This window comes from Streptopelia decaocto, assembly GCF_964273445.1.
Source record: "Streptopelia decaocto genome assembly, chromosome: 2".
Classification (NCBI taxonomy): Eukaryota; Metazoa; Chordata; class Aves; order Columbiformes; family Columbidae; genus Streptopelia; species Streptopelia decaocto.
Window position 1 is genome coordinate 13,182,376 of NC_138655.1, and position 21,711 is coordinate 13,204,086.

Below are 21,711 nucleotides of genomic sequence, written 5' to 3' on the forward strand. Positions count from 1 at the left end.
TAGTGTCAGTGAGATGTTCCCAGTGTGCGTGAAAGCTTTTAATGACGTGCCGTTTACAACTGCCTTGGTTTACAGTTTTCTCTCAAGCAATTTGAAAATTACTCAGAACATTTCCTTTGTGCTGACAGACAATTTCTGACGGAACCTTATTGAGGTTGCAGCTTTCTTTAACATATAAAATGTGTCCTGTTGAATTTACCTTTAGGTACGCTTTGATGGTGTGGGTGGTCTTTCTGATCACATCTCAGCTTTAAAAGAGATGGTTGTTTTTCCATTGCTTTACCCAGAAGTCTTTGAGAGATTCAAAATTCAACCTCCAAGGTAAGAGACATTGTTTAAAACTATAAATTCTCATTCACTCATTTTCAGGGGAATATTCAATAGAGCTATGAATATGTTTCCATGCTTCAAAATTTTCCGCAATGTTGATGTTAGCTATAGTAATAAGTAATTTCTTAAAAATGGATAGAATCCAGAGTATATGTAGGTTCAAGGATTTACTGTGTGGCAAGAATATACTTTAAAAGGTGGGGTTAAGGTGGTTTTGGTTTGAGTTTTATGTACAAGTCAACCTGATCAGTTTATAAGCAGAAAGGAATAACAAACTGGTAGTCGACTGTGATTTGTTGCTTGGAAGTCCAGTTCTATCTCCCACTAACTGTTTTTTCAAGTGCTCAAGTATCAATTTTACAATTGATAGGACTTGCAACTAGAACCTTGCAGTGTTTGTTGTGCTTGGGCTGAAATACGAATCTGTCCACTTCTTACATAGCTAAATTAGTTATGTGTTATGGAATGAAATTATTAGAGATTTAATTGTTAGCTTTGTATTTGCTTGGTCAGCAAAACTCAATCATGATATACTGAAATGTAACCTTAAATTCTTTACTTTCGGTTACTTTAAAAGTATAACAAATAATAGAGAGAGACAATCTTCCAGTGTTTTGCTTCTTTATTCATTGAAATTCTTTCTGAAACATCAATGTATTGGCTTCTCTAGTTGATGGCTACATATTTATCTGGAAATGCAGGATACCTTCCCAGCTTTAGACTTTCTCCTCATCATCAGCCATGTATGGTCTGGGAGACCAAATACAATTTCTTAAAGCTTTTTAAGGGAGAATGAAATGCCTTACTACCAAATCTTGCTTTACGTGAGGACCAGCACGAATATGCAGCGTATCACTGAAGAATGAACTGATGGCTCAGCAGTCAGCCCAGTCTCAGATTCTGCGCTGAAGTTTGTTTTCATTTGAGTCCGCTGTGTTGTAACCACCCTCACTGCATTTGTCAGAAGTTTTGGAAGTGTCCTTCGGGGACACTACGATCTTTTCTCAAAGCTTTGTCCATCTGCATGATCCTCTTTATTTATTTCATTTACTGCCTTGTTGAATTGTGGTAGGAACACAAACCTTCCATGTGTTTTGACTTTCCTCACCCTTCAGCTCTTTCCACTGTTTAGTACATATGAAGTGTTTTGGTTAGGAGAGAAGAGTTTTAGATGTTAGGGATGGGGATTGTAATAGATACTTTTCATGATGTTTTTACTTCTGAGATTTATTTTATTTTGATTGCAGGGGCTGTCTATTCTATGGTCCACCAGGAACTGGAAAGACACTGGTGGCTCGTGCACTTGCTAATGAATGTAGCCAAGGTGACAGGAAAATAGCCTTTTTTATGAGAAAAGGGGCCGACTGCCTGAGTAAATGGGTGGGAGAAGCTGAACGACAACTTCGTTTATTATTTGATCAGGTAAGGTTGAAATGTGCCGTGTGTTCTGTCTGAGTTGTACCTCATTTTGTGTTATCAGTATTTTTAAGGAGAACTCACTCTTTTTGTGTCTGTCACTTACTTCCATGGAAATTGGATTATCAGCGTCTGTTTTGACCCTCACAGAGCAACCCCCCTGCTGCCCCCACCTCAAGAAAAAGTCAAAATCAGCCACCAAAGAGGTTGCAGGAGGCAAAAGATGGTGGCTTAAGATCAGAGGGAAACAGATGAGGCTGAAAGCGTGGTCATTTAAATTCCTAACAGAAGCTTGCTTCCAGAACCTCTAATTGAATTAAGTCCCGGCTCGGTTCTCAGTGGCTGCCAAATAGCCCTAAGAACTGGTGGTCTGATTTGTTTCCTGTCACCCAGCCTCGGTGGGTTCGCATAGGCTGCTGTCTTCTGTTGCACGTGCTGCTTCCTCCATTAGCTCAGTTAGTGGAGATCCCTGACACTGCTCTGGAAAATCTAGTTCCAGTGACTTTCCCACCATAACATTTTTCATGCGTTTTCTCTTTAAAATAGTGCTGGTTTACTTATGTCAATGTTCCCATATTTTCATTCCAGGCCTACCAGATGCGACCTTCAATTATTTTCTTTGATGAGATAGATGGTCTTGCCCCTGTGCGGTCCAGCAAACAAGACCAGATTCATAGGTAGTACATTTTTTGTATCTACATAGAAGCTGCTTGATCTTTGTGAAAAGAAGACCACAACCTATTTATGTGACACAGTCATTTATCCTGAAAACTAGTAATCCAATGCCGCTAAATTTCAGATGATCTTTAAGCAATAACTGAAAACAATACACTACACTTGATAACAGCACAAGGCCAGAATTGCTTTATTTATTTTTTGGTGTCTTAAAATGATTCTTTCACTAACCAGTATCTCATCAATTAAAAGCTTGTCCTTTTTGAGTGATCGCTGGGGAAGGTTGTGTGGGACGTAACAAAATTTACTAAACTAGTGAATGAAAATTATATTGTTCTGTTAGCTCCATTGTATCAACACTTCTGGCACTTATGGATGGCTTAGACAGCAGAGGAGAGATTGTGGTAATCGGAGCCACCAACAGACTGGATTCCATAGATCCCGCTTTACGAAGACCCGGACGCTTTGATCGAGAGTTCCTCTTCAGCTTGCCAAATAAAGAGGTCAGAACTGAAACTCATCCTTAATGCTAATGTGGCAAAGCCCATATTTATAACAAAGCTGTGTAACAATGCAGCATCATGGAGCAGTTGAAGTGAAAACCTGTATTGTATAATACAACTTGGACAAAAGAGGGATATCTGGAGAGGCTGTGTTGTACTGTGGAGGGCAGATCTGGTACTGAATACATATGGTAAAGGTGATTTCAACAAGCAGTCAGTTCTATAAATAGCTTTGTTTTCACTGTAACCAGCCAAGAAGATGGGAGGCTGCTGCTAGTCACTGATATTAAATATCAGAAAGAATGAATATAGGAATTAGCTATAAATTACAGCTATCTCATCTTGAAAAATGAAAGAAATGGTGTGCACGCAATAATTCCTTTTTTGCTAAGAAAAACTTTTATCAAGGCTGGTGCTGGAACGAATTAATGATTTCCGTTCCCAAAGCGGTTTGTGTTTGCTCACTTATTTAATGCACTTGAGCACTTCCACAATGAAGTGCTCTTGCTCTCAGTTCTTTGTTTATGAATGGATAGTGGACACACCTGTGTCAGGTTGTTCCAGGCTGGGTGTCCTGGGAGATACCTACAAGTATTTTGGGATCTGTTGTTCTTCCTGGTACTCACAGGGGGTTGGCCGAACATGTGAAGTGCACTGCACAGGTGCAGGGCTTGGGAAGCTTCTAGTTCAATGGCGGTAGCTAAGCAATGAAAAACTAGGTATATAGCAACCAAGAGTTCAAAGTAACAAATTGAGAATTATTGAATTTCCTGCTTGAAAAAGCAGAGAGTATATTAAATGAACTTTAAAGCAATTAGAAGTTTAGCAGATAAGAAACATATTTATATAAATGTGGGAGTTTTTAGATTTTGTGTTGGTTTGGGGTTTTTTTTTAAGAGAAACTTAGGCCAAATTAAAAGGCAACCCTTTTGTTTCCAGGCTAGAAAAGAGATTTTCCAGATTCACACACGAGACTGGACCCCTAAGCCACTGGAGGCGTTTCTGGAAGAGCTAGCCGAAAAATGTGTTGGTAAGTTTGAAAACAAAGTGAGTTAACTGCTTGTGACTGAGTCCTGAGGAATCTGAGCTTGTACCAGGCAGTACCTGAGCCCCTGTGCCTTGTCGCAGTGCAAGGCAGTGAGGCAGCTGGCACGCCTTGGGAAAAACAAACAACAAGTTAGATGCTTCTTTCCTTTTAACTTTCTTTCTGTCTCTCAGAACACTGACTGGAGTTTGGGCGTCTTCCTCAGGAGCAAGGTTTTGATTAGGAGGCTGCTTCCTAAGTGCAGGATATCAGGCTGTGAGCCACATCACAGAATTTCTCTGCAGTGCAGTAACTCTTGAAGTTCTCTCTTAACCTGTTTCTTTTTGGCTGCATACAAAGTCTTTCAGCGTTGCACTTTGGAAACCTTGGCCTTGACTTCTGTGTTGCCTGAGACTGACATAACATTTGATTCTTGTTTTGTTTATTAGGATACTGTGGTGCTGACATTAAATCCTTGTGCGCTGAAGCTGCCCTCTGTGCTTTGCGCCGCCGCTATCCTCAGATATACAAAAGCAGAGAGAAACTGCTGTTAGATATTGATTCTATTAAAATAACAGCACAAGATTTTGTTACGGCTGTGCAGAAGACTGTTCCAGCTTCACAGAGGGCTGTGGCTTCACCTGGGCGAGCGCTATCACCTATTTCAAAGCCGCTGCTTGAAAACACCCTAGCAAGAATTTTACAAGCCTTGCAGCGAGTATTTCCCCAGGCAGAGCTTGCACTAAAGAACGACCAACAGCAAGGTACAATAATTAGATCCACTTCTTTAAAATTCTGCCAAAGTAGAAACTTCCGATTTGTGCAATCGACACAATGCTTCTGAACCGTAATGACAATAGAGTTTTATAATATGCACGTGTACACCTTTATTTCAGGAATATGGTGCCTAGATTTTATTCTGGATTCTAAACTGCTAGATGGGAGCTGTGAATGACTCGCAATATGTAGTAGAGAGCTATGCGTTCTCTAGTAGAGCAGCCTGTTTCTGACAGTAGCGAACATATTTATCATTTGTAGAGATGGATCTAAGGTTTAATGTATGTGGCACTTCTTTCAAAACAAATGTTTAAAGGGGGCAGAAAGGCATTTTTCCATGAATGCTTCTAATTCCTGTCTGAAGAATGTCAGGAGCATAATACAAGTTGTATAAGCAAAATACTGTTTTAACTATCATGATTTTTAAGCAGTCTCTTAATTTAAATGTTTGTGGGTCCCACTGTACACCTGAATGTGAGATCAGAATGTTTTAGTAGTGTATACTTTGGGGCTCGGCTTCCATCGCATACGTGAGCTCAGGCTCCTGACTGCATCAGGTTTAGTCTGTCAGCTGGTGAGAGCAAATAAATTGATAAACTCATTCCACTCCTGGTTAATGGAGAACTGTGGTTAGCTGTTACGCTAATCCCTTGAGAATATGCTACCAATATTACTCCCAGTAGAGCTGGGAGATGTATTTGCATTGGTAAAACAGAGGCAGAAATCCAACAACAAATTAAAACCAGAGAGGTCAGGGGATTGGTAATTGCATCCCCTCTCCGTTGTCTGCCTTCCATTATCTCCTTCTTTGGTGATCTTTGAGGAGCCCTATTTAGAAGATGAGTCGGTCTCTACATTCTGACTCACTAGTCCCAGACAAATGGAAATTTGCGGCCTTCAGGTTCACTGAATTCCCTCACTTCCAGTGGGGGAACCTGCTCCAGGAAGAAGCGGCCTTGTTGGCTTTTTCAGGTGTCTGGGAACTACAGAAGTTGTTCCCAATCATCTTGCTTCTAAGGAACGAAAACTCCTGAGTTTTCACCAACAGATCAATACACCTTATGCAGATCACGTGACTTAGGACAGCTCTATGGAGATTGTGCGATCTCCTTAGGTCTGGGGTAGGATGAATTCTTCAGAAAAGAGCATTCAGCACGTGCCCTCAAATCACAGAATCACAGATGAAGAAATACAAGACGTTTGTAGCACTGATTTAGAAGCTGTATTAGTGGGAGAGCGAGACATGGGCTATTCAAGAACGTTAACAAACCTCTCTCATCTTTCAGACAGTTCAAATCATATTTTAAGAAATTATGCGATCGACAGTGATGAGGAATCACCATCAATCTTTGAAGAAAAGTCAACGCATAAAACGCCTGGTAGACAAAAGGAAAAATTCCTCAATTTTAGCAAGTAAATGTTTGTCCCATTTATGTATATATATATATATATGTATATATTTCAAGCCCATAAAGCAAGATTACTAGGAAATTAATACACAGTTCAAAGATGAACGCATTAGAATGACTGAATAAAATAGATATAAATCTTACATGTATTTAGTGTACTGCTGTAATTTAGCCAACCCCATTGTGTACTTCTTCAGAGCTCATGTGTTTCAGTGCCCATATTGTTTGGGTTTTTTTATAGAAATGTTGTTCTGTTCTTCCCTTCCCCCTATGTCTAGTAACTATGGCAAATTTTTAGCTGAAGTTGACAAGATGTAGAGATCTCACAGTTACTTAAACTCAAGACCTACTGAAAATTGGTGTGTACAGGCAGCGAAGAGCTCCAGACTGGTGTGTGCTGACAGAGAGTTGTTATTCCCCCCCAGATCAGGTTGCTGACCAGTTGTCGGGTGTATGTTCAGCTGGACAGTCCCCGGTGTGATTTAAGAGCTCTTCCTTAACACAGCCAAACAAATAGCAAACATGCTGGGGACTGGCAGCATTTCTCAGGGGAGTTGTGGTACAAGTTTGTGAGAAAATGGGCCTTGACAGTCTTCCCCATCACAGACCACCTTATCGTGTGCTGGAATACGGAGAATATTTAGAAAACCAGAAGTATAAGAAAACCTTTAACATTTGTGTGCCTGTTCATCACTGTGTTTCTAAACTTATTTTCTTCTTACTGTTCTAGAAATGCTTATTACCAGCCAACATCTTGCAGGCCACGGTTCTTACTAGTTGGAGAACCAGGATATGGGCAAACTTCTCATTTGGCACCTGCCGTAATACATGCCCTGGAAAAGTTTCCCGTTTATACACTAGACTTATCTGTTTTGTTTGTTAGCGTCACAACACCAGAAGAAACATGTGCACAGGTATCTTTTTCCTTTTTTTAAACTCATAGCAGTCATGAACTGTATGTAAACTGGTAAAGTAAGCAAAATTCATTGTTACTGGAGGTGGCGTGTTTTGAATGTGCTGTTTTGTTTACTTCTGTCTGAAAATCCACTTCTCTTCTAGACTGAATGATACTGAATAAGGCTGTTGTACATGGCCATATTTTCCATTCACATTTACCGGTGAGGATGTTGCTGGCAGCTTGCGAAGCTGGGAGGTGCTGCTAATAAGCCCCTTTCTATGGCAAGAAATCCTGGGTCTCAGTGGGATCCAGGAAGTTGTTTTCATTGCATCTTAAGACTGTGCTCCCAGCAGATGGCTCTGCACCAGCCTGATGCATGTCATGCACTTTGTGTAGCCTTCGTTTTTATTATATTTGTAAGGCAGTCAAGGTTTTGGGGAACAGATGTGTTTCTTTTCTTAAATACAGAGCTTCTATTGCTGCAGTATATGGAGTAAAAGCATTAAAATTCATGGAACATTTACAATTGTACACTGATATGTTTTTCTTAACTAGGAAAAATAAATATAAGCAGATTTAGTGTTATTTTCCTTTTTACTTTTAGGCAGGAAATCCATTTTGTTTGGCATCACTGTATTAAAATATTTTGACCTTTAGTAGCAGCATTTGAGTACTGTACAAGTAAGGACAGAAACATTACTTGACTGGATACTCATGTGTCACATAAGAGGAACAATTCCTTTTTTTGTTATGTGATGGTTGCATCTACAGTCATATAAGTACCATGTCTAGTCGCTGCCTGGATAGACTACGTGCGCTTCCCACTTTGGAACAGGAACTCCCTGTGGCCGTTCAGGGCTGAAAAGTGGCCTATAGGAAAGGTGGGGACAGATTTTTTAGCAGGGCCTGTAGGAACAGGACAAGGGGTGATGGTTTTAAACTGAAAGAGGGGAGATTCACGCTAGACATGGGGAAGAGATTTTTTACAAGGAGGGTGGTGAAACACTGGCCCAGGTTGCCCAGAGAGGTGGTAGATGCCCCATCCCTGGAGACATTCAAGGCCAGGCTGGATGGGGCTCTGAGCAACCTGGTCTGGTTGAAGATGTCCCTGCTCATTGCAGGGGGGGTGGAGTAGATGACCTTTGAAGGTCCCTACCAACCCAAACTATTCGATGAATATTGATAATCTGAAAGGGTGCGTGAAGAAATCTGGTGTGTGAAGGGCTGTTGCCACTTCCTTCATGCAGTACATGCATCTCCTGTGCTTGAGGCTCCATCTGTAGGCAATGGCTTGTGGTCTTCCAAAGCCCGTAATCTGGTCTGATGGGTCCTGTGGTAGTGACTGAGCTGTGCTGGCAGGGTGAAGACTGATCAGTTTTTATAGAAAGTACTTGAAATTATTGATTGTAACCAGGCTTCTTCTACAGTGTCAGCCCTCATTTTGTCACATAGGTCTTTGTTCAGGCTGTGCTGCGGACTGACTTGGATGTGTGCCCGCTCTGAACTGAAACTGGTGTAGGCGCAGTCACGTGGCCATTTCCCTGGACTAGCGCAACTTGCTGAAGCGTTAGTCTTGTCTTTTCAGGCCACACCACCACACCAGCTGAGTGGTGAGGCTCTTCTTGAGCTGTCTTACACCTAAGGAGTTTGGAAATCAGGCAGAGATTCAGGTCTATTTCTTTCTGTGTAGCAATGTGTATTTGCGTCAAAGTGAAGATCTTACCTTATCGTTAAGGAGCTGTTCTTTTGTTGGTTCATTATGATGTTTTGGCTTACGTACGCCTATTTTGTAAGATAGTTGGACTGATACGTAGTTATTTATTAGCCTGTTCTACACGGTTTAGTTTTGTTATCCAAACTTTAATTTTACCAGTTGATGCAAGAAGCTCAAAGAACAGCACCAAGTATCATTTATATCCCACACATCCATTTGTGGTGGGAAGCTGTTGGACCTACGTTGAAGGCTACTTTTACAACACTACTGCAGAACATTCCACCGTTTGCTCCAGTTTTGCTGCTTGCGACATCTGATGTTTCTCACGCAGATCTCCCAAAAGAGGTATTTCTGTCCATACTTTTACTTTTTTATTCAATTTCTTGTTAATTTATAAATCCTTTAAGAATTATAGTACTGTGCAATGTTAAGGAAATTCATTCTGTTATTAATCAGGCACTCTAACGAGATCTCTTAAAATTTCCTTAGACAAAACAATGCTGAAAGTGTTTTTTGAAAGTGTGTTGTGAGTCAAGTGATTCACTTGGACTCACCCTTTTCCCCTTCTCACACACTGATGCGCATTAGACAGATGTATAAATTTACTTCAGGCATTAATGCCAGTGACTTCAAGATGGTGAGGTATGTACTTAGTCAAGAATACACGGTGCTACAAGTGTAAATGAGAGCAAGATATTTCTACTGAAAACATTTTTACTGAAAAGAGAAAGATATTTTTACTTTAAAAAGTAAACTAACAGCAAAGTGGGTAAATACAAAATAAGTAGTCTGGGATGTGGTGAATGTCACCACTTTATCAGTGCATCTTACGGTCCCTTCATTGAGCTTTAACTCTAGGGGTGCCCCTTAGAAGAAGGTATTTTGGTTTGTCATTTTAACCTATGAAAATCTAACCTTTTAAGGCCAAGAAGATAACTTTTCACGGTTTTTCTTATCCAGATGATTATTTAGTTTAATTAGAATGGTACTCATCTTTTGGGATAGAATATGAATTTGTGCAGCCTTATATCTGACAGATCTTTTCTCCTCATGCTTTAGATAAAAGAATTGTTTATTAATGGTGATGATGAAGTTTTCAAAGTCCAGTTGCCGAGTAGAGAAGAAAGAAGAATGTTTTTTGAGGACTTAATTTTAAATCAAGCTGCTAAACCTCCTGCAACAAAAAACAACACAGGTGAGGATGTTCTACATATAAAACTTTGCTAACTGTATGTTAATAGCTATACAGGATTTCCTTTGGTGGCAGTTTTCTATCAATATTTTTTTATATGCTTGTATTTGAGTATCATAAATTGACTACAAGTTTCTGATCAATTGAAGCTTGGCAGACATTGGAAGAGCTGCCTGTAGCACCGCCGCCTAAGCCTCGACAGCTGACAGAGGAAGAAGTAAGAAAGCTGGAGGAGCAGGAGGAGAATACGTTGCGTGAACTCAGGATTTTCTTAAGGGATGTGACTCATAGACTTGCTGCTGACAAACGTTTCAGAGCATTTACAAAGCCTGTTGACCCAGAGGAGGTAAATTAGTGTTGATCTGTAATACCACTTTATCTGTGTGTATTCATAATTTCTCTGTGTTTGTATTTCTCAGTGTTTGTGTGCTCTTTATAAGAAGATTTATCTTTGTTTTTTTGACCATACTCTGATTTTTCAAGAAGCAGGAAGTGAATTTTGCTTTTGGTTTTGCTGACTCCTTGAGGCTCTCAAATGTCTATTATTTGAGTATTCACTGAAGCCCGGGTTCCTTCTAAAACATCTTTAGATTATTTCAGTTGGAAGGGACCTACAACGATCATCCAGTCCAACTGCCGCTGAGACCAAATGCCAACAGTTTGCTCATCAAAAGGCTTTGATACGTAAGACATCCCACAGCACTGAAAAGCAGAAAGATCTCTTTCTTTATAGTTATAAAGAGTATCTATAGGAGTGTTTTAATAAAGCCTAAAGCTCTTTAATTGACTGTCAGTAGTTTCTGTCAGAACAGGAGTAGAAGCAGCAGTTTTAAAAATAAATATTAAGATTCTCTTCTCTATTTCATCTGGGTCTCCTCAGTATGAGATCAACCGTAAGGGCTCTGTGGTTTCTTCTTCCTGCCATACACTTCTTATGTCTCTTTTTCTCATTTAACTTATTGAATAAGTCTAACCTTAAGTTAGACTGTATACTTAGTCAGCTGCAGTTTTAATATAGCTTTGTGTTCCAGCAAAGTCCTGTTCCCTTAAGCATCTACTGAGGTTTTCCTTTTACTGCTGGTTTCTAAGATGTGAATAATCTAAACATAAATGTCCTCATCTAAAGGAGTCATTAGGCTGCTCTTGTGGTGCGAGTAAAGAAATCGGCACCTCTGGGTCCGCTTTATCTCACACTAAAGTAGAAGCCTAGGACAGATACTTCAAAGGTGCAATTCCTGCAGCCTTTTTCTTGCTGCCAACGCCTAAGAGAATCCCGGGTGACTTTACTAAGGAAAGTTTCTTTGCTGTGATTTTCTGAAGCAAAGTGAAATGTATCCCACTCTGTCTGCCTGTTCCTTCCCTGCCCCACACACACCTCTGACCTCCCTGCTGCTGCTTTTCCCTCTTCTGGTCTGTCTCTTCAAAGCCAGTTGAAATGGCCCTTCAATTTTCAAGCAACTAACTGGTTAATTTCCTCATCTTTGGATGTGTCATAAATATTGGGATTTTTAAGAGGTCTTATTTGACCGTATTGAAGTAATTAATTTTGGTATATGCTGCGTTAAATCTCTTAGCACGTACATTTCATTTGCAGGTACCCGATTATGACACAGTTATTAAGCAGCCCATGGACCTGTCAGCAGTTCTCTCCAAGATTGACTCGCACCAGTACCTAACTGCAGGAGATTTTCTAAAAGACATCGATCTAATCTGTAACAACGCTTTGGAGTACAACCCAGATAAAGATCCTGGAGGTGAGGATGTGTTTTTATCCCTCATTTTGAAAAAATTAAACTTATAAATTGGTAAATGTCACCTGTGGAGAGTAGACTCAGGATTACATCATTTTAAACATCCACAGAGACCATTTCTTGCCAGGTTGTAAATGTGGTAGCATTAAACTACTTGAGCATGAAATTGTGATAGAAGTGTTAATCAGTAGCTAGTGCTTTTGCTTTAAAAATTAACTTTTATGTTGTTATGCTGAAAATACGCACTGATACAATCTTTCAGAACCTACCTTAAAAAGAGCTAATTCTAAGTGATCAAAATAAAGGATTTCATTGGCTGGTAGAAAAGACTCAGTTCTGATTGTAAAATTTCAGATCGTCTGATTAGGCACAGAGCTTGTATGTTGAGAGACACTGCATACGCCACAGTGAGGGAAGAAATAGATGAAGACTTTGAACAATGCTGCGAAGAAATTCAAGAATCTCGCAAGAAAAGAGGTATGTTTTGTGGCACTAAGGCTTTAAGACTTGTCTCAGTATTTCTAACCAACAATGCAAAAAATTATTCTTTGCTATCTGTTTTTCACTGCAAGGTTGTAGCTCTTCAAAGTATGCTCCCTCTTACTACCATGTAATGCCAAAGGAGAACTCCGTTCCTGCGTGTAAGAAAACCGAGCCAAAGTGTAACGAAAAGATGAAGATGCCAGCAGTGCCTGTGGATTGCAGCACACCCCGCTTGAACGGCAAGTTGCATTTTATTTACACTTTCTTGGAGAAGGTGCTAAAGTCACTGATACCTTCTCTGCGCTTGTGACATAACAGGTTCTGGGATGTGTGGTTCTTAGTGTCAGAGGAGTTACACTTTTTAAAGTTGCTTCAAAATGTGAGATAAATCCAGGGGTCATTCTTTCAATGTGGTTATGAAATGCAAGTACAGTGGTTGGTTTATATTGTAAGACACTGGTCGTGACGGTCTGACTGACATTTAATGGCTCCTAAATTGCTGCTTCTTGAAGTAAAAAATGTTGCATGTGGCAGTTTCTGAATACTCAACTAGGTTTTAGTTACATGAAACAGTATTTTTCTCTTCTCCGCCCTCAAATGCTAAAATCTCTGCCACCTTTTACTGTTGAAGGGGGAAAGCAGAAAAAAACAGAGGAGTGATAATAATAGATATGTAAAGGAAATATCATTATTTCCTCACTTTTCCTGTGAAAAGGTGATGAAAGAAGAAAGGGACCTGGGTCTTTTTCAGCTACAATGCATGACATGGTGTGAAGTTTCCTGCTCTCACTGGCATGACTGGGAGTTTTGCCGTTGACTTCACCCAGCGCTTTGTGCGGTACTCCATGGATACACAGAATGGTGGGGTTTTCCGGAAGGCAAAAATACAAAGTTTGTTTTAAAGAAGGTTAACTGAATCAGAAAGCATATGAGGTGTGGTTTTGGGCAATTCTTTCTCCAGTAAACACTCCCTTAAAATTGAATTAGAATTTTCTGCTCATAAAATGATGGGTTTGTGATTGAAATTCTGTAGCTAAAACCCAAATCCTAGCAAACTGACCTCATTAACTTGCAAGTCTTTCTCTAGACATATGTAGGGAAACAGACAGTGGTACTTGAGCTCCTTTGATCATTTTCCTTGTAAGTCAGGAAGACGAGGATGGTGGATTTTGAAGGAATACCTGTTTTGGTAATGTTTTAGATTACTTTTTTGGTATCTCTTTGTAGATACATCAAAAAAGAAACGCAAAAGGAATAAAGGCTCTTCAATTATTGCAACAAAGAGGAGGAATTTTCAGTTCAATAAGGAGAATGAAGTTCCGGAAGACGAAAATGAAGTAGATAGTGATGAAGACTGTCTAGAAAAACGCATTTCTAACACGGATCGCACTGAAGATGAGTCCACACAGGATTCTTCTATGGAAGAAAATGAAAACATACCTCAAGAACGACAGAAAAATGGCAATGAAACTAAACCTGGGACAGACAATGAAAGAGAGAGGGTTTTCCTTGTGTCTAAATCTGCTTCTGGAAAGAAGAGTGTCATACTTCCTGAACATTCAGACCTGAGAAAGCGGAGTGAAATGCCGGATTGTCAAATAGTACAGAGTTCTGAAGACGAAGATTCAAATGGTAAGCAAAAAGTCAAACATTTAGCGCTTTTTCCTTCTGTTCAGTACTGTAATGCAGTACTGTAATGACAATATATTTTTCCTGGTTTTACTCTGCCTTTTTCTCTAATGATTTTTTGTGTGTGTCTGAGATTCTAATTTGTATGGAGTAGTGACTTTTGTCAGAAAGAAAGTAAAAGTCAGGCATGTCTCACTGAAGAAATGTTAACAGGTCTGTCCTTGTCGTTGCAGGGAGAGACTGTATTCCAGGTACAGGATACTTCACTGAGACCGTACTCCAGAGAAACAGAAATCTTGACTTAAGAAATTGTGTCATTCCAGATTCGTGGGTGCACTGTACGACCCAGACGAGACGTTCCCGGGTACAAGAGCAACGGGCGATAGGTGTCGACAAAGTAGTGGATATTCTCAGCCAGCAAGTGACTGTGGATCACCATGAGCTCAAAGTAAGTCTGATTTCAGTTTTGCTAATACTGAAGTAGGACATTTTCTTGCTACATGTACAGTTGTAAATTAATCAGTTGTTAGACAATGCCAATTAAAAGAATCGATGGGCGGGATAAACAGCTTGTGAAATAACTCAACCTGCAGTGGACTGTGACTGTGTGTCCACACCTGGTGTAGGCTGCTGTTCTGCTTTGGGTGAACTGAATTGTGGGAGAGTGGGTTCTCTTCCAAATTTTTAATTTACGAGGACTTGTTGAATTTGAACATAGCCCACTGACAACCTGCTAGTACTCTTGGTTATTAATGTCTTAAAAGTTTTTATGATGAATTTGGGGATTTTGTTTTGGTTTGGGTTTTACATGTTTTCATTTATTAGAAACCCGAAAAGGACTGTAAGGCAGTAATATTTGCATTGGGTTACCTGCTCTCCTAAGCTACATCTTCACAGCCTCACACAACACAGAGAACAGTGACAGCAGTGGATGGTGGTGCTGCCACTGGCTTGTTACTGATGCTTTCCCAGAGATTATCACATTCACATCTTTGGTAACAAACGCCTGTGAGAGACGGGCAATCTGCTACAGGCAGAGTCACTCTGCTAGTTTATCCACTCCTCAGTTGAAAGGTAGGAGCCCACTGATGTGACTTTGCTTGTTATCTGCTTCAGCCACTCGAGCAGCGTGTGCTGCCAGCAGAGTTGCAGGAACAGTGCACGTTCAGCTAATGGGTAAAGGTGAGCACCTGAGGATGGTTCTGTTTGCAGCTGGCACCTACAAGATCTGCAGCCGCTTCCCGAGATCCGTTTTACGGTGCCCGGCATCGCAGCAACAGTTCCTCTGCTGCAATGGAACAGTGGCTTGGCTGTGGCAGCTGCTCTGTGACAAAGTGGATGGTGTCATTCCCTGCTGTTCTGGAAGCAGCTGATTCACAATTATGATAGTTGATGTGATAGATTGATTAGTAATAAAACACTGTCTGAAGTTTAAGCCTTCCTTTTCTCTGAAGTACGAAAAATTAACTCATTTTCTCCAGTTAAATCTTGTGAGATATTTAATGTGTTCTCTGAAGAGTCACTCATATTTTATTTAACAGTATAAGAAAGTAAGATGTCACTTGTGTTGTATTGGTATTGTTTAGCTTCTGAAAACATAAAGAGCCTATTCAAAGGATCTTGCGCTATTCTAAACTTGTAGTTTCCATTTTTTTCTTCAGCAACTGTTGCATTTTGTCACTACGACGACAAAGAACTTCAGTATATTTCACTTGGAAAAGCTATATGCTGTTCTTTGTCAGTGTATTTACAAACATCGGGAAGATTATGACAAAACTGAATTATTGAAGGTAAGTTTTTTTGTCTTATAGCATTTTCTACCACTCTTATGCATGTATGTACACTTGTGTATGTGTGCACTCTGGACATTGTGCTTATTTAGCATTATCTTTACTGCTTAGTTGCCTGTGTTACAAGGCTTTTTCATTTCAGTCTGGAAGACATTTCTCCATGTTGCAAAACCATTGTTGTATCTGGCATAATTGTTGGCAGTTTCAGCAGGAAAAGGCTTGAACTTGAAGACAATGGTCCACCCACACAGCCCTCTCCAAGCAGTTAACCTCAGCCTGTCAATAGTCCTTCTCCAGAACCATTTTTTGGGGCTGGGGGGCTATGAGAGGAGGGCAATTCTCTCAGTCTATCGCTTCTGTTTCTCCCCTCACAGGCAGTCAGACATGGTCATACTTGGTACACTGGGCATTCCGTTCTTGAGAAGAACTTACTTGAAACATAACAAGAGGCTGAGACTTCATTCTCTCTCTCTTTTTAATTAGCATGGCTCAAGCATCTTTAATTTGACATACGGGGAGCTTCCTGCCTATGCCAGTTTAGTGAGACAAATTATCTGATCTCTTCCTAGAAGAGAGGATTTCCGAGTTATTGGAACTCAGCCAAAATCTTCCAGAGACACCCATGGTCCCAGTCAGCCATTGCAAGTATTAAGTCGACGTAGATAGGTTGGATAGTCAGTCTCCAAAATCCTTGAATCCATTTGTCTTTGAGATGCTTGTGCCTGAGAATAGATACAATTCTTTATGCCTCTCAGTCTGCCTTAAAAAAGAGGGGCCTCTTCTCTTCAGCCCTGCTCATCTCGATCTCTTCTTCCACATCTCATAAAGAGTTAGAACAGACGCACCGTTCTGATTGTGCAGCAGCGAGGATTCTTTGGATTCAGGGAGGCCACTCCTGAAAAATACGCCCTTCTCTCACCTCGTGTTTTGCCATGAGAAGGGATTGATTTATGTTATCTCAGGGCTTGTGAGCTTTTAACAAAAAAACATATCTCCTGCGCATGACTGCACGTCAGTGAGGAACAAGCTCTGCTATATGAAGATACAGAGTTTAACAAGTAACTAGATTGCAGAAAATAACATTTCCAGCTTTTAGTTGTGGCTTTTCAGGAACTGTCTCCTCCATCTAATTGTTGAAACCACTGTTGATAAGGATCCATAATCTCTTCATAAAATAGATCCATGCAGTACTCTCTATTATGGATGTGTAAGGATGTGTTTGAAGCCGGTGGGCGGTGGTATACATGTATTTGCTAAATCTTACTGACAATTGTATGTATGTACAGATTCTTTATTCTTTTTATGAAGAAGCTTTTATTCATGCTGACTGCTGGTTTGTCTTTTTGTCTTATTAGGAAATGAAGAAAGAAATTTCAGCCTTCAGTTATGCTCCGTGTACTTGACTTCTTTGCAATGTTTTTTTTGCCTTATGGTGTCTGTGCATAATTCAATAAAGATTACTTCTACATATATATTTATACGTGTATGAAAAAATAGATGTTAAAATTTATTAAGAAAGCTCAAAGTCCTTGAACTGCTTTTGTTTGATGTTTTTGTCCTATATATATTTCTATGAGAGATACTGCTGTGAGGGTATTGATAAAAAATGAATCACCTTTTTGGGGGGGTTTTGTCTACTCTTTTAATCACACAATAATTTTGATCATTAACGACCGTACACTTAAAAAGCCACATGAGTCTTAAGACTTTAAAATAAGAACCGTATGTGAGCAGCTCACCCTGCTCTTGGTGTATTGGTTAAATGGCAAAGGCAAGCACAGGAGGAAGAAAACGTATATTGAAAATTTGATGTGTATTTAATTGAAAATTTAATAAAGGAATTAATGTCATTTTTCCTTAACTTGATTGTCACTTTGGCTGCTGTCACTGACTTTCATTGGGACTATGGGGTGGTTTGCTGACTGTGTTCCCCAAAATGACTGAAAAACTGACCCAGGGTGACAGTGTGGAAATGACGAACCAGAAACATTCCTGGGGGCAAAACTTTTCCCCTCAAAGCTTTGATCAGACTTCTTCCTGTCACTGGTCTTGACAGGACACTGCACCTACACGCTTTGAATTATGTTTATGACTGTGTAACTTTTGATTTTTCCTGACCAACTGTATATGGTTCCCACAAGCCACATCTTTATTTTTCTTTCTCCGGACAACAATCGTATTTCAGTGTCTGAACCAAAGTGGCAAACAGTGATGAAAGAAATAGTATGTAGAAACGCGAGGGTTTGGGGAAGCATGCAGCTGGAGTTCAAGCCAAATCTTGACTAAAATATCTAGGTATGTTACTAAAGGAAGAGGTCCCCTTCTCCAAGTTCTTTAACTAAAAAAAAAAGGAGTGGTGTGGGTTTTTTTCCTCAGAGACGTCAGTTTTGTGGCCATGGCCCCTGGTTTGGGGCTCTGGCCCCGGCGGCGATGTCCTCCCTCAGCTACAGCTCCGGGCGCTGAGAGCTCGGACAGAGCCCTTCCCGGGGAGGGAACTTGGCGGGGCTGGAGACGCCGCTGTCCCCAAACCCGCCCGGGAGCGGGGCGGGCGGGTCCGGCGCGGAGCCCAAGTTTGCGGGCGGGGGCGCGGGCTGTGCGGGCGCCTCTGGCAGCCGGGACCCCCGGCCTGCCGACCCCGTCCCTCCCGCGGCAGCGCGCCGGTGGCTCCGGGGCTGCGGCTCCCGGGCAGCCCCCCGCGGGCGGCCGCTGCCTCGGCGGGGTCGGGCCGGCCTCCGGCTGGTGTCCGCCGCCTGACGGGCGGGGCGGTGGCGGAGCGGCTCCGCCCCCGCTCCCTGCCAGGGAGGCTGAGGCACCGGCCGCCGCTGCCCGGGCTCCCCGCGCACCCGCCCCGGGGCAGCGAGGCGCCGGGAGGATGCGAGTGGGCGCTGCGGGCGGCGGCGAGGCGAGGGCCCGGGCGGCCGGCGGCCTTGGGAGTTCCCGGCTCACCCGCCGCCCCCCCGCCCCAAAAGAAGTGCAGTAGTTTGTGAAACGCAAGATGGCGGCGCGGGCTGAGGGCGCGAGGCGGAGCGGCGCCGGCAGGTGGGGGCTCGCGCCTCCCCCCGCCCCTGCCGCGCGCGGACCAGGGGGCTCTCGGCGCCGGGAGGCGGGCGGGCTGTACAGCGATGCGCGCAGCATGGGGAATAAGCAGGAGGAGTTAGAATCCTGTGTTGGTTCGTGAGATTATGATCTGGTGGCAATTACAGAAACATGTTGGGACAGTTCACATGACTGGAATGTGGTCATGGATGGCTATGTCCTTTTCAGAAAAGACAGGCCGGCCAGGTGTGGTGGTGCAGTTGCTCTCTATGTGAGAGAGCAACTACAATGTACTAAATTCTGCGCAGGAGCGGATGACGAGCGAGTTGAGAGTGTATGGGTCAGGATCAAGGGGCAGGCTGGCAGGGCTGACACTGTTGTGGGCGTCTGTTACAGACCACCAGATCAGGCTGAGGAAGCTGATGAGGCCTCTATGGGCAGCTGAGAGTGGCCTCACAGTCACAGGCCCTGGTTGTTGTGGGTGATTTTAACTTCCCTGATGTTTGCTGGAAGGACCATTCAGCCAGCCAGCCACAGTCCAGGAGGTTCCTCCAGTGCATTGATGAGAACTTCCTCATGCAGATGGTGGAGGAGCCGACTAGGAGAGGTGCACTGCTGGATCTCATCCTCACTAACAAGGAGGGTCTGGTCGAAGCAGTAAAGGTTGAGGGCTGCCTGGGTTGCAGTGACCACGAGATGGTGGAGTTCAGCATCTCGTGTGGCAGGAACAGAATAGCAAGTAGAATTGCAACCCTGGACTTCAGCAGGGCTAACTTTGGCCTTTTCAAGCAATTGCTGGGGGAAATCACATGGGCAAGACTGCTTGAAGGTAAGGGGGCCGAAGATAGCTGGGTGGCATTCAGAGATTACTTCTTCCACGCTCAGGATCAGAGCATCCCCACACGTAGGAAGTCAAGGAAGGGAGCCAGGAGGCCTGCGTGGTTGAATAGGGATCTGTTGGGTATGCTCAAGCAGAAGAGGAGAGTTTACAGGTCATGGAAGCAGGGGCTGGCCACTTGGGAGGAATATAAGGCTGCTGTTAGAGGATGTAGGAAGGCAGCTAGGATAGCCAAGGCCTCCTTAGAATTACAGCTGGTGAGAGGGGTCAAGGACAGCAAAAAGAACTTTTTCAAATACATAGCAGATAAAACTAATACCAGAGGCAACGTAGGCCCACTGATGAATGGGGTGGGTGCCCTAGAGGCAGAAGATACAGAGAAGGCAGAATTACCGAATGCTTTCTTTGTCTCTGTCTACTCTGCCGGAGGCTGTCCTAGGGAGCCCTGTACCCCTGAGACCCCGGATGAAGCCACGTCAGTGGAGGAGTTTGCTTTAGTCAATGAGGGCTGGGTTAGGGAGCAATTAAATAGTCTGGACATCCATAAATCCATGGGTCCCATCCATGGGATGGGATGCAACCGCGGGTGCTGAGGGAGCTGGCTGAAGTCATTGCTGGACCGCTCTCCATCATCTTTGCCAAGTCTTGGGAAACGGGAGAGGTGCCCGAGGACTGGAGGAAAGCAAATGTCACTCCAGTCTTCAAAAAGGGCAAGAAGGAGGACCCGGGTAATTATAGACCGGTCAGCCTCACCTCTGTCCCTGGGAAAGTAATGGAACAGCTTATCCTTGGTGCAGAGCGGTGGATGTTGTCTACCTTGACTTCAGTAAAGCCTTTGACACAGTCTCCCACAGCATCCTCACAGCTAAGTTGAGGAGGTGTGGTCTAGACAATAGAGTAGTGAGGTGGGTTGCAAACTGGCTTAAGGAGAGAAGCCAGAGAGTGGTAGTCAATGGTGCGGAGTCTAGTTGGAGGCCAGTATCTAGTGCAGTGCCTCAAGGGTCAGTACTGGGGCCAGTATTATTCAATATATTCATTAATGATTTAGATGAGGGACTAGAGTGTACTATCAGCAAGTTTGCTGATGACATCAAGCTGGGAGGAGTGGCTGACACGCCAGAAGGCTGTGCTGCCATCCAGCGGGACCTGGACAAGCTGGAGAGTTGGGCGGGGAATAACCTAATGAAATTTAACAAGGGCAAGTGTAGAGTCCTGCATCTGGGCAGGAACAACCCCAGGTTCCAGTATAGGTTGGGAAATTACATATTAGAGAGCAGTGTAGGGGAAAGGGACCTGGGGGTCCTGGTGGACAACAGGATGACCATGAGCCAGCACTGTGCCTTTGTGGCCAGGAAGGCCAATGGCATCCTGGGGTGTATTAGAAGGGGGGTGGTTAGTAGATCGAGAGAGGTTCTCCTTCCCCTCTACTCTGCCCTGGTGAGACCACATCTGGAATATTGTGTCCAGTTCTGGGCCCCTCAGTTCCAGAAGGACAGGGAACTGCTGGAGAGAGTCCAGCGCAGGGCAACAAAGATGATTAAGGGAGTGGAGCATCTCCCTTATGAGGAAAGGCTGAGGGAGCTGGGTCTCTTTAGTTTGGAGAAGAGGAGACTGAGGGGTGACCTTATTAATGTTTATAAATATATAAAGGGTGAGTGCCACGAGGATGGAGCCAGGCTCTTCTCGGTGGCAAACAATGATAGGACAAGGTGTAATGGGATCAAGCCGGAACACAAGAGGTTCCACTTAAATTTGAGAAAAAACTTCTTCTCAGTGAGGGTGACAGACACTGGAACAGGCTGCCCAGGGAGGCTGTGGAGTCTCCTTCTCTGGAGACATTCAAAACCCGCCTGGACATGTTCCTGTGCGACCTCACCTAGGCGTTTCTGCTCCAGCAGGGGGATTGGACTGGATGAACTTTTGAGGTCCCTTCCAATCCCAAACATACTGTGATACTGTGAGTCCCCCGGGGAGGCGTGTCCCCGCTTCCCTCCACGGAACGGGCCAGGTGCTCTTCCGGCGGGGACCAGGCAGCGAGTTCCCGGCCGGTGTCACCGGGCTGCGCGCACCCCGCTGGCCGACAGACTGACAGACAGACAGACCGACGGAAGCCAACAAGCCATGTAGTTCTGGCTCCAGAGCCGTCTCGCATCCCGTGGCGTTGTGGAGCGGGGGCGAGCGCAGAGCAGCGCGGTGGATGTGCGGGCAGAGTTGGGGAAGGTGCCTGGCTCCCGCTTCGGGGGTGT

At 43.2% G+C, this 21,711-nt stretch overlaps 2 protein-coding genes across 2 annotated transcripts in view; both read left to right on the top strand.

Annotated features, from left to right (window-relative positions):
• ATAD2 (ATPase family AAA domain containing 2) overlaps positions 1-17,452 on the top strand; it is a 31,718-nt gene extending 14,266 nt beyond the window's left edge. Inside the window, exons 11-28 of the mRNA XM_082046738.1 lie at positions 206-321; positions 1,578-1,752; positions 2,335-2,423; positions 2,765-2,924; positions 3,864-3,954; positions 4,398-4,712; positions 6,012-6,138; positions 6,865-7,048; positions 8,906-9,091; positions 9,806-9,941; positions 10,088-10,284; positions 11,533-11,692; positions 12,044-12,166; positions 12,262-12,411; positions 13,400-13,804; positions 14,125-14,249; positions 15,463-15,591; positions 16,947-17,452. Of these exons, the coding sequence (XP_081902864.1) occupies positions 206-321; positions 1,578-1,752; positions 2,335-2,423; positions 2,765-2,924; positions 3,864-3,954; positions 4,398-4,712; positions 6,012-6,138; positions 6,865-7,048; positions 8,906-9,091; positions 9,806-9,941; positions 10,088-10,284; positions 11,533-11,692; positions 12,044-12,166; positions 12,262-12,411; positions 13,400-13,804; positions 14,125-14,249; positions 15,463-15,591; positions 16,947-16,994 (2,916 nt within the window). The 3' untranslated portion in view covers positions 16,995-17,452. The remainder of the gene's footprint in view (positions 1-205; positions 322-1,577; positions 1,753-2,334; positions 2,424-2,764; positions 2,925-3,863; positions 3,955-4,397; positions 4,713-6,011; positions 6,139-6,864; positions 7,049-8,905; positions 9,092-9,805; positions 9,942-10,087; positions 10,285-11,532; positions 11,693-12,043; positions 12,167-12,261; positions 12,412-13,399; positions 13,805-14,124; positions 14,250-15,462; positions 15,592-16,946) is intronic.
• A 638-nt stretch (positions 17,453-18,090) lies between these two features.
• ZHX1 (zinc fingers and homeoboxes 1) overlaps positions 18,091-21,711 on the top strand; it is a 71,229-nt gene continuing 67,608 nt past the window's right edge. Inside the window, exon 1 of the mRNA XM_082046742.1 lies at positions 18,091-18,630. The gene's annotated coding sequence lies outside the window, so the exon portion shown is untranslated. The remainder of the gene's footprint in view (positions 18,631-21,711) is intronic.